Raw genomic sequence first — 16958 nt, 5'->3', positions numbered from 1 at the left:
ATTAGGACACATCTCGGCTAGTTGCCTCTCAATCATATTCAGTGTCCCAGGTTTAAATGCTCCTGTATCACAACGTTGCCCACTAGCTACAGCTTCATCTAAAATATTCAGAAAAGCCTCTTCCTCACCTTTACTCCAGGGACACCTAGCTTCATTTCCCTTGTTATTGTTACTGCAACCTCCAGCTTCCATTGCTATTCACGTATAAATTGCATTATTCCAACAACACCATAACAAGATGCAAAAAATATAACATGATTCTCAAATGTTGCACTTAATATAAATTGGACTTCATACAAATTATCCAAAAGATTAAATAAACAATAATATTTAAGCAGTTACAACAATCAACATAATATTATACAGAGCAATCAACTACTAACCACGACGACCTCTCCACTCATCAAACATTTGCTTAGCTAACTCATCTCTCTAGTTAGTCTATTGACTCGAGGAAGCAATTGATCCTATAATTTCCTCGTCTGCACTAATGTCCACATCTTCCACCCTATCATATTCAATTTCTCCAGGATCAAGTGTCATTTCTCTTCTAATCAGATTATGCATAAGACAACATGCAGTAATTATCTTGATTTGTGTTGCAATTGGATAGAACGATGGACTTTTTAAAATTGCCCAACGCATTTTAAGAACCCCAAAATATTTTTCTATGATATTCCTAGCAGATGCATGCTTCATGTTGAAATACTCTTGATAAGTTGTGGGTGCACAACCATCTTTCCATTCGGAAAGGTGATATCTTGTTTCCCTATATGGTGCAAGAAATCCTTCACCATTAGTGTAACCAGCATCCACTAAGTAATAACAACCTATATAAAAAAAAAAATCCCCTATCAATTTATGCACTGTTAGTCCATTATAATGAAAAAATTAATGATTGGTATTACCTGTTGGTACTTTTAAGCCATTTAGTCTACTTAATACATCTCGAAGTACTCTAGAATCCAAAGCGGAACATTCCCAACCAAGTAATACAAATATGAATTCCATATTCGGATTACATACATCTAACACATTTGTGGCTATCTCACCCTTCTTGTTCGATATCTTGGCTTATCGATTTCAGATACTTTCACCTTAATATAAGTTCCATCTAATGCTCCCAAACAATTCTATGTCACAAAGAAATTCACTCACATAAGATAATACTACAAATAATCTAACTATAAGATTAGTAATCAAACTATTCCACAAACATACCTTAAACATTTTCCATCTATCATCCGAGCAATTATCTGACACAGATTTAGGTTGCCTAAACAAAATTCCATGTAAACGTAACACTCCATTCAATACTGAATTGAAATATCTACTAACTGTTTCCCCCGATCTATAGAATCTACTTATAATTGTACGGTTCTTTGCATGATGAGCAATTATGTGCAAAAATATGCACACTTGCTCTTCCAATGTAACAGTACCATCTCTTTTAACATAACCATCCTGACGTAATAACTCACATAAAACACCAAATGTTCTCCTATCCATCCTCATTTGACTAATACAATTGACATCATTATCTAACAAACTATTTAAAAATGATGTACGCAATTCAGTCCCCCTAGTTATTCGATTCCTAACTTCTCCATTATTTATCCTTCGCCATGCTACATACATATACATAAGGAAGACAACCATAAAGCACGAACAAAAAGATTGTATTGTGAATAATTTTCTTCGATCCATATCTACCAAAAAAAAAAAGACAAAATAAACAACACATTAAATGGCATGTGATCAAGTGATAATTGATAAAAATTACATGAAAACACCTCTATCATTAAGTGATAATTGATTAATTGCTAATTTATTCCCTCATTAAGTGATAATTGATTGACACGGTCTACACCTTCTCTACACACATTATAGTTGAAAGCTTAAAGTAAAAAGTGGATTATATATTTATTTATGCTCATCTAACTATATATATATATATATATATATATATATATATATATATATATATATATATATATATATATATATATATATGTATATATATATATGTTAACATAAAAACAACATAGGGCAGTTTTCAATTTCAAAATATGGCCCTTCACACTTCAAAATCAGTCTAATATTATTTAAAAGTGTATAAACTTTTACCAATTATTATATATATATATATTATACTAACTAGGAGGGGAAAGAAACCAATTATATTCACTTTTCTTCACGCCAAAATATTGTTCAATTACAACTTCATACTTTTTATTGATTTTCATTATTTTCCCAAACTCATCAAATTATTTATTTTATATTTTGCTAGGAATTTCACTATATCGATTTGCCTAATGGTTTGAAAACAATATATTGGGTATGAAAGAGTAGAAGGCAAGTAAAGAAGTCAATATTTAAAAGCATGGGATATGATAACTCTTTCTTTAAAGACATTGCAAAACATAATATTGATTATCCAATAGGTAAGTAGGCAACTGAAATATAAAATTCAGGTTGCCAAAAACAGCCATTCAATCCAGGAAACTAAATAGATATCAAAATGTCAACTTTGCATCTTCCTGTAAAATCATGCAACCAAGTCCAAATCCATATGCAAATCCAGTTTTCCCACATTCTTGAGATTGCATCCAAGTTGCCAAAGGATAATCTAGCACTAATCTTACCAACATAACAGTTCTTTTAAAGTGAATAAAAGCATTCAGAAGTCTAATAAATAAAGCAGAAGAGCATTAACCTGCACTATTAACTTCCAATTTTTATTGCATGTAAAGAATAATAAGTTACGAAATTAGAATAATAAACAAACATGTAATGCTCACATATTCAATTATGCATTTTAAAAATTAAAATGGTTCTAATAGCTACGACACTAGAAATTGCAATTATGCATTGTAAAGGAAAGGCACTGATTAAGAGGAATATTTGATTTTGCATAGAGAGGTAGACAAGAGAAAAGCCAAAAGAGTGAGTGGATGGCCGGCAGTTGACAATGGTGAAAGAACATTGCAGCAAGCATGTGAGCTTGGCATGATTTTTTTTTTGTCCCTACACTTATTTTGTCTTCCATTTCGCATGTAGTAGCTTGCTCCACAAACACACACACATACACACACACACACACACACACACACACACATATATATATATATATAATTATATAATATCATTCTTATTGCACATTCTTATTGACATCAAATTTGTAACCTCACCATTCATAACTTTGTTCTCTAACTTTACAATCTATATTAATATATATATATATATATAACCCCTAAAGAATAAAAGTTTTTAAATATCTCCTCTCCAAGAATATTACAATATAAATTACAATAATGAACCATAACATCCATTTTTCGCCTTAAATTTTAATATTTTATGTATTTTTATATCAACTGTTATGATTAAAAAGATTAAGAAGAGCAAATATGTAATAATCACATATGTCAAATATTTTTTTCCCCCAAAGAAAGATGAAATAACAATTCCACCAAAAATTGGAAAATTGGAAAAATTCAGATATTTTAGCTTTTATGGAAACCAACTTTCTAGGAATATTCCTGGAGAAAATTGGAAACTTGGCAAAACTAGTGGTTCTTGACCTTTCTTCATCCGTCTTCATGGAAGTATTCATAAAGAAATTGTAAAATTGAGCAACTTAGAAGATCATGACCTTGCCAACAAAAGTCTCTATGGTGCAATTCCTACATTTATAGGAAGCATGACCAATTTATTTGCCATTTACCTTTATAGGAATAACCTTTCTGGAAACATTCCTAGAGAAATTGAAGTTTGAGAAATCTAATCACACTACACCTTCAAAGAAACCAACTTTCTGGAAATATTTCTAGAGAAGTTGGAAATTTGAGCAGCTTAGAAATTGTTCACATTGCCATCAAAAATCTCTCTAGTGAGCTTCCTTCTTCTATAGGAGACTTGACAAATCTAAGGTATGTAGGTTTCATGCTAAACCAACTAGTGGTTCAATTCCTATGGGAATGACTAATCTCACTAAGTTTAATAAATAAGCAACTGGGTACTAATAACTTCACTAGCCATTTGCCGCAGCAAATTTGTAGTGTGGACCACTTACCCAATTTTCCCAGCTAACTAATAAAGTAAAACAACTTTTCTTTCACTAGTACAATTACGACTATTTATCAAAAAAGAACAAAAACTTCATGTCATAATTAAGACTTCAAAAACAATGAAGAAAAATATAAGGAAGTTTCTGGTGTGGGGTATTATCAGTATCTCGGAATTGTACCACCCTTTGAATAACTGCATTCAAATCTTCCAAGCAAGACTTAAATTGATGGGCTATGCAGAAGTACTTTGACATAGAACATAAAACATGCACAAAAAACCCGATACCAAAAACCCCTCCCAAAAACCTCAACGAGCAGAATTACTACCTCAATTTTGCTCAATGTTCACTTTCATTTGAAGCTCTACATCAAATGGATATGACAGATCCAAATCAATAATGGAAAATCAACTTCAAAAGATTCATAATGTGATATAGGGCCCTTATCCATTTTGTAATCAGAATAATCAATTTGTTATGCTCATAACAGTGCTTCCCACAATTGAATTGGGAAGCACTTTTCCATGATCTCGATACTCTCCTCTCCAATGTTCTTAAACAAAGAATTTATTATTAACTCTGCTACAATTTATTATTAACAGGGAAAACAATCATCACTAGTTTTCCCTGAGACACAAGACATGACTATTTTTAATAATCAAAAAGCAAAGTATAAAACCACATACCAAGTTACATTGATCGTTCAAAAGTGCATGAAGAAACTGGTTTTTTAATTTTTGTTGCTTTAGAAGCAAAACACTCTTATCACCATCCCAACTTAAAGCCCTATTTCACAACATCAATGGGATACAGATCTAAGCAAATACACGACTATCACCATCATCTATTCTAATTCTTTGCACACAAACATTACTCTAATTAGTTCTACTTCTCAAATCAACATCACAAACAGAATTCATCAACCCAACGCATGATAATAAGCATCACAATAACAATTGGCAAAAACAGAATACTTACCTTCCACACCCGAAGAAGAAGAATAAAATGATGATGATGGAAGATCAACAAAGCACCTGACATTTCCCAAAAAAATTTAATAAATTTTTAGCTAAAAAAATTAATGTAAAAAAACAAAGAAGAAGAACAAGATGGTGATGATGGCATATCGACAAAACAGAAGAAGGATGCAGCAGAAGATAAACTCACCGACCAGAGATGCTTCGAAGGGTAGTTTAAGCCTCCAAAATCAAGCTGATAGATCCTGAATATCAAATCTAGCCCCAACATAAATAGATTGAAACTTATTTTGAAGATCAACAAATGAAAAAATTTCATAATTTTCGAGCTAAAAAATGATGTACAAACCCGAAGAAGAAGAATAAAATGATGATGATGGAAGATCGACAAAGCAACTGACATTTCCCAAAAAAATTTAATAAATTTTCAGCTAAAAAAATTAATGTAAAAAAACAAAGAAGAAGAACAAGATGGTGATGATGGCAGATCGACGAAACAGAAGAAGGATGCAGCAGAAGATAAACTCACCGACCAGAGATGCTTCGAAGGGTAGTTTAAGCCTCCAAAATCAAGCTAATAGATCCTGAATATCAAATCTAGCCCTAACACAAATAGATTAAAACTTATTTTGAAGATCAATAAATGACAAAATTTCATAATTTTCGAGCTAAAAAATGATGTACAAACCCGAAGAAGAAGAATAAAATGATGATGATGGAAGATCGACAAAGCAACTGACATTTCCCAAAAAAATTTAATAAATTTTCAGCTAAAAAAATTAATGTAAAAAAACAAAGAAGAAGAACAAGATGGTGATGATGGCAGATCGACGAAACAAAGGAAGGATGCAGCAGAAGATAAACTCACCGGCCAGAGATGCTTCGAAGGGTAGTTTAAGCCTCCAAAATCAAGGTTCTTCCTCCTAAATATCAAATCAAGCCCTAACATAAATAGATCGAAGCTTATTTCGCAGATCAACAAATGACATTTCCCAAAAATATTTCATAATTTTTTAGCTAAAAATTAACGTAAAAAAACAAAGAAAAATAACAAGATGATGATGATGGAAGATTGATGAAACAAAAGAAGAAGACATGCTCACCGGCCAGAGATGCTTCGAAGGGGATGGTGATGCGAGATTAAAGATGCTTCGAAGAGGGCGGCCAGAGATGCTTCGAAGAGAGCTCAGTCGGACAAAAGTGACCCAGTCTCCAGATGGGTCAGATCTATCCCCTTCATTTGGGATAAAATGATCAACAGGACAAACCTGTCCCCCTTCCATTTTTACTTTCCAAACACCGGACTGGGACTAGGTCCTGTCTTGACCTGCCCAGTCCTGCGTAACAAACACGGAGCATCTCTAATAGCTTTGTAAATTGCTATATTTTTGTTATCATATTAGAAATATAGATAGAGAGTTAAAAAAAAAAGAAAAAAAGAAAAAAACTTCATAAATGGCTCTATTGATGTGGTAAAAAATAAAATAGACACAATAAAAAATACTGTTCATTTTGGATGGTCTATTAACTTATCAAAATATTATTTCCAATATATTTTTCAAAAGGAAAAAAAAGCCAATTAAACAAATTAATAATAATTATTATTTTTTTAAAAAAAATTATATATACAAATCATTAATTAATTAAAATTTAAACAAAATCTTAGAGAATAATTTTTGAATTGAATGTCTATCAAGTAGACATTTATACCATATAGATGTCACATTTAGTAGAAATGTTTTATGTACAACATAGATAACAATCCACACACTCACACACTCATTAAAGATGCTTAAAGCTAATCACTTTAAATTTTAATAAGCATTTGTTTTTTTTATTTTTCATTGTTGCTGTTTGGTTTTTGAGATAATATATATATATATATATATATATATATATATATATATATATATATATATGTGTGTGTGTGTATGCAGAAATTTTTAAGGAAAAAAAAATCCAAAGGGACATGAGCTTTTGCCAATATTTTTTAAGTTAAATTAGTTTTATATTAGCATACATTTGAGTTGGGATCTACAATTTTGATTAGTAATATTGAAAATTGTGATTGGGATGATTTAGTTAGGGTTTATTACTCTAATAAATTTAAAATTGATAGTTCATTTTTGATGTTATTATTATCTTTTTGACATAATTTTTTATGTTATTATTGAGAGAGATTTTTTTTGGTAAATAGTTAATTACTGAGAGGAATTGTTGAAAATTGATTCATATTTCATAACTGATATATATATTTAATGTTTTTAACTATTCTAAGCTGCGATTTAAATAGTGTTTTATTATATTTTCATGCATATGATTTTGTGTGCATTTTGTTTTTACCGCTAATCCATAATAATGGTTTTTTTTTTTTTTTGGTTTTTTTTAGGGTGCAGGTTCTGTTTGTTCACAGATTTTGTCATCAAATGATTACTCGCAGTGCTATTACAATCTAGATAATTTACATCTTTTCCACTCAATCATGATTTATAATACTCAGCACCTAACACAAAGGCTTTGGCTTTTTGACCCATCAATTGATTTGAAGTACACTGGGGCTTTGCTGTTTCTAATAGGTATGTGTGGGAGTTTCTACCACCAGTATCACCTTCTTTTCCCCCTAAGAGGAAAAGTTGAGCAAGTGTAAAATATTCAGGTATTCTTTTCGGGCTTGTCATTGGGCTACACTACCTGTTTGATGGAAAGGGAGTTATTTAACTAGGAGATGATACATTTCCAAGTTTGAAGATTTCCCTCAGCATGTCAAAGCCCTTATTCCATTTATGTTTCAAAGACTACTATTAGGTTCATGAATTATATATGGTTATGCAGAAAAATTTGGGTAGCGAATGATTGCTATTTCATTTGACTACCTATGCGTACACACAGAGAGAGATATGCAACGTATCTATATGTTTGGAATATGCCAAAAGAGGCTTTAGTTCAAACTAGTACAATCACCATGTAGATATATATAATACGTGTATATATATATATATATATATATATATATATATATATATATGTTTCCAATTCAACACCTCATTATAAGTTATAAGATACAAATCAACTCCAGTGAAATGACGTAGTAGCAAAGCAGAACAAAATACAGGATAATTAAGATTAAACAACATAGCATAGTAAAACAGACAAGATCATATTAAAATAGAAACAGATATAGCATGATAGTACTACTCAAGTTCTCCATTGCCTCCTTGGCTTTCTCCATTCCGATAGCACCTCAACAAACCAATGAAACCATCCAGGTTTCCTCGTGATGGCAATATCAGCAAGAACCACTCCAACAACCAGCCCACTTATGTAACCTGCCAATATAAATATCCAGTATTTTTTTAATATAGACTTTGAATCCTCATGATCCTCTTCTAAAGGTGGTGATGACTGTGAATTTCCACATTTCTTTGAAAATGGATCACCGCACAATTCTAGGTTCCCATAAAAGGAACTGTTATCAAACACACTAAACTGGTTCCCTTGAGGTATAGGCCCCGTCAGATTATTGTGGGAGACGTTAAAGCTTGAGAGAATTCCAAGTTGCTTCAGTTGTTGAGGGATATGATAGGAGAGGCTGTTTCGAGAATGGTCCAATGACTCAAGTTCTGTTAAATACCCCAACGATGACGGGATGCAACCTGTGAGCATGTTGTTGGAAAGGTTCAACGAGCGAAGTGCCTTTAGGCTCCCAAACAAATCAGAAATCTTTCCTTCAAATCTGTTGTCGGATAGATCAATGAAAGCAAAGACATCTTGGATGGCATCGTAGTGTGTAGGTACCCCTTTATACATTATTGTGATCTTATAACGCAGACCATTACTGTATTGATAATCATTTGAAAAAGTACTGCTCCAATTGGCACTCATATATCTCAAACCAATGGGTTTGATAGACTTCATGGCATTCCAATTAAAGATGTATTGAGATGGCAATTCACCACTAAAACTATTAGAAGACAAATCAAGCACTCGCAAATTGGAGAAGTCTATATCCTTTTCTGGTTTCCCAATTACACCATAGAACCCATTATCGCGCAGCATGAGAAGTTTCAAGAACGAAAGGGATCCCAACCATGATGGAAAAGTATCATGAAATTGATTGTTTGAGACCACAATAGCTTCAAGCATCAAACATTTGGACAACGATCGTGGTAGCTCCCCTTGCAATCGATTATCACTAACATCAATCATTTTCAATTTACTCATATTGTTGCTGCATATTTCAGGAATGATGCCATGTAAAGAATTGTTTCTCAAACTCAACATTACCAGAGGACTAGCTGAGTTTCCCAAACATGGTGGAATTATGCCACCCAAGTTGTTATTAGACAAATCAAGGTTGTTAAGCGAGCTCATGTTGCAAACTACCGGTGAAATTTCTCCAGCCAGCATGTTGTTAGAGGCATCATAATCAACGATGGATGGTGGAGGAATTGGCAATGGTCCTTGCAACATATTAAACGAAATATCAAATTGGCATAAGTTAACCCAAGGAGGAACTACTGGAAGTTGGTTGAAGCCTGCTAGGAGGTTGGAGGGAATACTCAACGTGAGCAAAGTGTTTATGCTTATATTCAACATCCAATTCGGTAGTTGGCCATCTATATTGTTTCTGGAAAGAACCAACCACTCCAGTTCATTTTGATGCTTGAGAAAATGTGGGAATTTTCTCAGGTTACAGGAACTCAGATCTAGAAGCTTGAATTTTGAATCCGTTGCATTTTTACTCGCTTCTCCAAAGATCAATGACAAATTGTTGTCACCAAGTTGGAGACGAGTGAGACTCTTCATGTTAAGAAACATGTCAAATTTCAAATTGCCACCCAAATTGTTATTATTTATATAAAGAGTTTGAAGATTCACAAGCATAGCTAATGATTGTGGAACTGGACCATGCAATAGATTTTTCTGAAGGTCTAGAGAGGTTAGTTTGGTAAGGTTCCCCAACCATGGTGGGATTGGACCAGTTAGTTGATTTTTCCCAACTGAAAATAATGTGAGGTGGGCAAGGTTTCGAAGAGAGGATGGAACGCCACCCTTGAAATTATTGTTCCCCAGGTTTAGATATGTAAGTTGGGTAAGTTTACCTAGGGAAAATGGAATAGGCCCTGAAAAATTGCAATTTTTAACATCTAACATGTAACACCCCGTCCCAAAGTACAACGGAAATTTTCCAACTTTGACCGTTGATCGTTGACTTTAGCTTTGACCATTGATCGAAGGGGTCAAAAGTTGACTTTTTGTTCCAGTTGGAATTCTAGGTTGACTGAGATACTGTTACGAAGTACACGTTGGCACGAGTTCGTAGACTAGTAGCACGTCAAAAACGGAGCTACGGTTTGAAAGTTATGAGCAAAACAAGTTAAGGTCCAAACTATCCAAGGGTGCCGGAGTTGACTTTTTATTTGTGGGGAAATGAGCTTTGACTCAGGCATGGTTGTGAAGTGCTCGTCGATACGAGTCCGTAGACTAGCGGCACGTCCGATTTGGACATGTGGTTTGAAAGTTATGGACCTGTAGAGTTTTTCAAATACTGTATTATTTTAATATTATTTTTAAACGTGTAATGATGTGTCACGTGTGACTTAATAAATGTGACCATGTGTCACCATGTTGAGATGCCACATGTCAAACATGCTTAATACCAAATTATTTTATTGTTATTTTATATAATAATATTATTTTTAATATTATTTAATTAATTTTTAATTTATTTATTTTATTTCTTTTTCTTTTCTTTTTTTTCTTTTTTTTCCTTTCCCCACGTGGGAAAACACCTTTCTCCTTTTCTTTTCCTTTCCTTCCCTTCTCCTTCTTCCCCGAGCCCGTCAAAAAACCAGCAAGGAATTCTCTCTCTCTCTCTCTCTCTCCTTTAACTCTCTCCCCCTCTCTCTTTGACTGACCGTTTTGGCAGGATTTCAGTGGCCGAACGGCCACACGCGCCAGCCACCGGTGAAGCCCAGTCCCTCGCGACCCCAACCTCCAATTTTCCCAGCCAGTCGCTGCCGGACGCGTCCAAATCGGGCCGGTGAAGTCGGCGGCGGCGGGTTAAGTTTTTCCGGTTTCGACTCATACCTCTATTCCACCAGTTTCGACTCCTCTGAGTCCATTTCCAGGGTTAGATTGCCCAAAATCCCCACTGTTTGAGAGATCCCTCAAGTTTAATTTCGGCCGAAGCTTTCCGGCCAAATTCCGGCTACCGCCGGTCGAATTGAACTCAATGGAGGTCGGTAATGTGATCCTCATCTCACAAGCTTTCCATAGACATATAATTTGTCAATTTTGGATAACGTTTGTGTTTGACCCCCCGGGTACCGGGTATTATTTACCCGAATAAAATATTAATTTATTTGACTGTGTGTGAATTGTGTTCTAGGAGCATGGGTGAGTCATGAAATTGATCCCATGGAGGATCTTAGGTTAATTGCATGCTCCAGGTGAGTGACCCACCTTGAAAACTATTTTGGGCAATTAATTATATTTATGTTGTGTTAATTTAATATCTGGAATTTGTGCTCATGTGGTAGAATTTAAAAATAATCGGGAAAAAAAATATTATTTTATATATATATTTACTCATTGGTGCTAAACGGAATTTTGGGATCATTAAGAAATTTCCGATTATTATTTTATTGTGATTTAATTGTATTTATTACATATGAGCAAGTATTTTCAATAATTAATTGTGTCTGGATTTTATATTATTTTGGGCATAATTGGTTTGAATATTTTAAGGAAATTATTTGTTTAATTGGTGGTTTAAATTTTATAATTATGCCCGTGGTATATTATTTGTTGAACCTCGTGTTACAAGAAAAATTATTGTTTTATCGTTATCGATGTTTTCGTACCGGGTATGTTAAAAGGAAATGTGGGATGGTAAATTTGAGAATTGGTATATTTCCCATGGTGATATTGGAAAAACGGTACGGTTATAATTAATTTAGTAATTATTTTAGACGCACTCATACAATATTGGTGTTCTGGTGTATGTATATGGTTAGCAAGCAAGTATTATGTCTCCCGTGAGTTGCCATTGGACCGTGGGCAGGCAGGTTTGATATAGTGCACATAGCCGCCCCCCTCCTTGGCCGGGATGACGGTTTCAGCAGCGGTACTGTCGGGACGCTGAAGTGCCGTTTGCAAGTTTCTCTCTTTAATCTCCCCCTCCAGTCGGTGCTCGGGATGCTGGGTATTGGAGGGCATCACTAGTATATAGTGTGGTGCGTCAAGTACAAATTTTTCGGATAGAAATTTCAAGCCCCAAAGAGTACAAAAATTATTTATTATAATTTATTACATTTTATTTATATTTGGGGTATTTATTTATTTGTTGTTTATTAAATTATTTGATCCCTTGGTTTTCGGGAAGTATGAATATCGGGTTTTGTGAAAATGTTTTAAAAGGGGAACATTTCCAACGGAGTGAATAGTGAGGGTTTTGAGTGAAATTATTTATTTCAATTGTTTATTATTTATTTATTTAATTGTTGGTATTAATTAAATTCCGTTATTTGTTATATTATTAATATTAAAGGTGTTCAATAGATAGGGTCACTCACTGAGATGATTAGCATCTCACGTTTTTAAATTCCGTTCCTCTAGGTCCAGGTTGGGAGACGTTGATTGTCCGAGGCGAGCCCAACGTCTCAGTTCGTTGCCGAAAGTCCAAGAAGTATTTCTTCTCTTTTTCCTCTCCATCTTGTATTGCTTCTTATCTGTCATTGTATTAATTCCACATTTATTGTATAATGCTCTGTATACTGTACTGGACATGTAGTTATTATTTATGCACTGAGTTGCTGTTATTCTTTGAAGTGCTGTAAACTTGTGGAATCAATTTGTAGTATTGTGGGAGGAATAAGGGGATGTTTATAGAAGTGTGTTTTCAGTGCAGGAAATTTGTGGTAAGTCCTACCCTTAGGGGAGGTGCTGCCGGATTTTCCGTTGGAAGGTTTGGTGGTATTTCCCTGGGATTAGGACTTGTCTAGGGTTCCGGGAAGGAATTCTGGACGGGTCCTGACATAACATATCTAATGACTCAAGTTTTTCAATTGAATAGCGTAGGCTTCCAAAAAAGTTGGTACCCTTTAGCATCAATTCTATAAGAGGGCTTCTTTTCTGGAATTCAGGCAAACGACCGGTGAGATACTCATTATACCGCACACTCAAAATTTGTAGGTTTGGAAGTTGAAAAATTTTTTCAGGAAAATCACCATACAATTCACAATCCTTAAGAATCAATGTCGTCAAAGAAGAGAAATTTGCAAGTGAATGAGGTACCTCAGATGACATGTCTACAAAATTAAGGATAAGTATTTCTAACCTGGTCAGATTCCGAACTAGTGTTTTGAAGTTAGGATCTTTAAGCTGCAAAAACTTTTCTTCAGTAACTGGATCATAATTGTAAGACATTTCAAGGGAGGACAACTTGTTCAAGTCGGAAATTTCTAATGGGACTTGACCATAAAAAGCAGAACTAGAGAGGTTGAGATAAGTTAGATGAGAAAGTTGGCCAATAGCAGTAGGAATCTGAGAGAAATTGAAATGGTTGTCTGAAAGACTCAGAATTTGAAGATGAATAAGGCTGAAGAGGGTGCTATTGGAGTTGATAGAGCCAAAGAGACAACTACTGCTAAGGTGAAGAGCAATCACATGTCCAGCCTTTGCATCACAATTGATGCCATCCCATAAGCAGCAATTATTGGATTTCCACTGTAAAAACTTTGGATAAGCACCTTCAAAAGAAGATGCAGATTGGTTAATGACAAAGCTATCCTTGAATTGCAACAATGCTGACCTCTCCTCATCGTGGCAAGATGGCTTCTCCGCAGAAACAAAATATATATGATTAGCAATAAAAACATTAATCAACAAAAGCCTTAATACCAATTTCTGACGCATAATTAAGCACAATGATAACTCCATTATGCTTCAATATTTTTTTTTAAGAAGAAAAATAAAATACATTGGTTTTGCATTATATTTATAAGGGCTTTTTGCATTATTGTGGTTGGGATTGTGAAGTTTACTTCAAGTCAAGCCGTCTCTTAAAGTATTCGACGATCTAAAATGTAAACCACATGATTATTTCCCATATATGCTGAAAGGGTCGGAAATATATCCGAAATAGTCAACTTCACATATTTATCAAACTTTTAAAAAAAGTAAAAATAAATATAAATAGTGTTTATAAGTTTTTAAATGAAGAAAATAAAATCCTGTGTTAAATTGGTCTTTTCTTGAGAGAATTAGCGTTAGTGTGTAATAATTTATGTTTGCATTTCAATATTTTTAGACAAACTTTTCAGTAATGTTCTTTTAAGATTTTTTTTTTTTTTCCTTTTTTTTGCTAGCACATGTATCATTAGCTAAGAATCAATGCAAAAAGATATTTTTTTTGGGTCCCAAACAAAATTAAAACACTTTGAATTTGTTTCTTTCCGTACTGAGTGAAAGATTTTGGATGACTGACTTGGCTAACCGCCAAGAGTGAAATACTCGAAACATTTTTGTTAGCAAAAATATTTATGAAGTTTGCCTTCATTTCGACCAAACACTAATTAGTGACTTAAAAATATCTAGGCATTTTGCACTAATGCCTTTAAATTATGGCCTATTGCAAATTTTTCTATAAACTATGAGATTTGCACGGTTATAACATCTATAGGGACTCTCTCTATTTGGATCATATACAGATTTTTCCATTAGAATTAATTGCATTTTGATATTATTAACTTTTTAGGTTTTACAATTTATGCCTTTAACTTTTTGATTTAGCAATTTAGGCCTTTAATTTTTCAACTTGTTATAATTTGGACTTTTTTGACTTTGGACTAATATGGTTTAGCAACCGCCTTTATGCGACTAATATTAAACATGCAAAATTTTAAAACTAATTATAAAAATTTGTATTTTTATCAACTTCTTGTTTAAGATTTGTACAATTAATTAATATCAATCAGGTGATATGCACCAACTTTAAAAATAATAATAATAATAAATGATTCTAAAGTGCAAAATTGATAGTTTTAATAATTGATACTATGTTTAAAAATTTTAAAAATAGTTTTAATATTTTGCATTTTAATATCTTATAATTTAAAAATTGATATAATTTAATACCAATTATATGAGACGGCCTTTAAACAGTATAGTCAAAAGTCAAATAAAATCTAAATTGCAACAAATTCAAAAATCAAAAGTCTAAATTACTAAGTTAAAAAGTTAAGGGTTTAAAATACAAACCATGAAAGTTAAGAGCATAAAAGTGAAATTAAACCTTTCCATTATTATTGTTATTATTTTTCTTAATAAAATTATAATTTTGGTGATAATTGGAGTATCTAAATGGTCTTGAATAAGGCCAATAATGCATTTCTAGAATCATAAATATTCCTATAGCAATTAGAGGACTTAAATAAGGTCAGAGTATATTATTGGAAGAATGATGATTATAATTAAAGGAGTCTGAAGAGGCTAGATATTAATTTACAATCAAATATTTAATTGAAAGAAGGATTCGATTGATGTTCATTCATGCAAATTTTTGAATTAAGTTGTAATAAAGGAAAAATGCTTCGTTTTTTTTAAGAAGAAAAAAAATATATTGGTTTTTCTCTTATCACATAAGGTTGGAAGCATATTGATAAGGCTTCTTTGCATTACTGTGGTTGGGATTAGGGGTATACAAAATTATAACCAATCCAATAAAACTGACCGACTGTTTCAATCTAATCTAATTCAATTTTATTGGATCAATCTAATTATATTTGAATGGGTTGGATTGAAAATTTTGAATTTAATTGGATTATATCGGTTTTTTAGTTTTTGTGTTTCAAATTAACCAATCTAAACTGATCCAATCAAATAAATATATAATATATTAAAATTTAATTTGTGTATGAGTTTTATTGGTTAATATGAAGTGCAAACAGGGTGCATGTTACTATTGATTACTATTGATGTTTAATTTAATTAGTAGTTTTTTTTCCAATGATTTATACCTATTATTAGAATGGATTTTTATAGCTAATAAAATTTATTCTAGTTTAAACATTAAACATTTGATTGGATTAGAAATTTGGATCCAACCCAAACTAATAAAAATAACTAATCCAAACTGATTAATTTTGGATGGACTGAATTGTAAAAAGTTAGATTGAATGGCATTGAACAATGAAAAACTGATCTCTATTGGATTAGTTTGAATGTTGACTAAATCGATTAAATTGGAACCCATCCACACCTCTAGTTGGGATTGTGAAGTTTACTTCAAGTCAAGTCATCTCCTAACATACTTGCTGGTGTAAAATGCTAACCACACGATTATTTCCCGTATATGTTGAAAGGGTCAAATATTTCTGATAGTCAACTTCACAAATTTATCAAACTTCATTTTTTTTTTTATAAATATATATATATATATATATATATATATATCTATATAAATATTTTTAATAAGTTTTTAAATGAAGAATAATGAAATATTTTGTTAAAATTGAAAGAATTAGTTATAGTGTAAAACAATTTATGTTTGCATTTAAATATTTTTAAATTCTTTTAAGATCTTGATCACTTAGTCTTTATCAATCAAAATGTCCATTAGCGCATGTATTATTGGCTAAAAAAAACAAAACCAAAAGATTCTTTATGGTCCCAAACAAAATTAAAGGACTTTGAATTTGTTTCTTTCCTTGCTCAGTGGAAGTTTTGGATGATTGACGTATCTAAGCTCCAATAGCAAAAGTGTCAGGATCCGTCCAAAATTTCTCACCAGAACCCTAAACAAGCCCTGATCCCAGGGAAACCCTACCGGACCCTCCAACGGAAAATCCGGCAGAACCTCCCCTTAGGGTTGGACTTACCATAATTTCCTGCACTGAAAATACACTTCTATA

At 32.8% G+C, this 16958-nt stretch overlaps 1 protein-coding gene across 1 annotated transcript; it reads right to left on the bottom strand.

Annotated features, from left to right (window-relative positions):
* Nucleotides 1-441: 441 nt before the first annotated feature.
* On the bottom strand, nt 442-13986 carry LOC132805036 (receptor-like protein 7). Its single transcript, XM_060819784.1, has 5 exons — nt 13146-13986; nt 8294-10166; nt 5045-5100; nt 1222-1276; nt 442-550 (listed from the first exon to the last, which is right to left on the bottom strand). The coding sequence occupies exons 1-5, from the start codon at nt 13984-13986 to the stop codon at nt 442-444; spliced, it is 2934 nt and encodes a 977-aa protein (XP_060675767.1).
* Nucleotides 13987-16958: the final 2972 nt, after the last annotated feature.

This window comes from Ziziphus jujuba, chromosome 8, assembly GCF_031755915.1.
Source record: "Ziziphus jujuba cultivar Dongzao chromosome 8, ASM3175591v1".
Lineage (NCBI taxonomy): Eukaryota > Viridiplantae > Streptophyta > Magnoliopsida > Rosales > Rhamnaceae > Ziziphus > Ziziphus jujuba.
This window is presented reverse-complemented; position numbering and strand designations above follow the sequence as displayed.

What these genes read in the sequence shown, in the direction of transcription:
- LOC132805036 (XM_060819784.1), bottom strand. Translation starts at nt 13,986, where the DNA reads ATGGAGTTATCATTGTGCTTAATTATGCGTCAGAAATTGGTATTAAGG. An exon ending in TATAGAATTGATGCTAAAGG is followed by an intron (nt 10,167 to 13,145) that starts GTACCAACTTTT and finishes GCAATTTTTCAG; the next exon opens with GGCCTATTCCATTTTCCCTA. An exon ending in TTCTTCTTCGGGTGTGGAAG is followed by an intron (nt 1,277 to 5,044) that starts GTAAGTATTCTG and finishes AATTTTGTTTAG; the next exon opens with GCAACCTAAATCTGTGTCAG.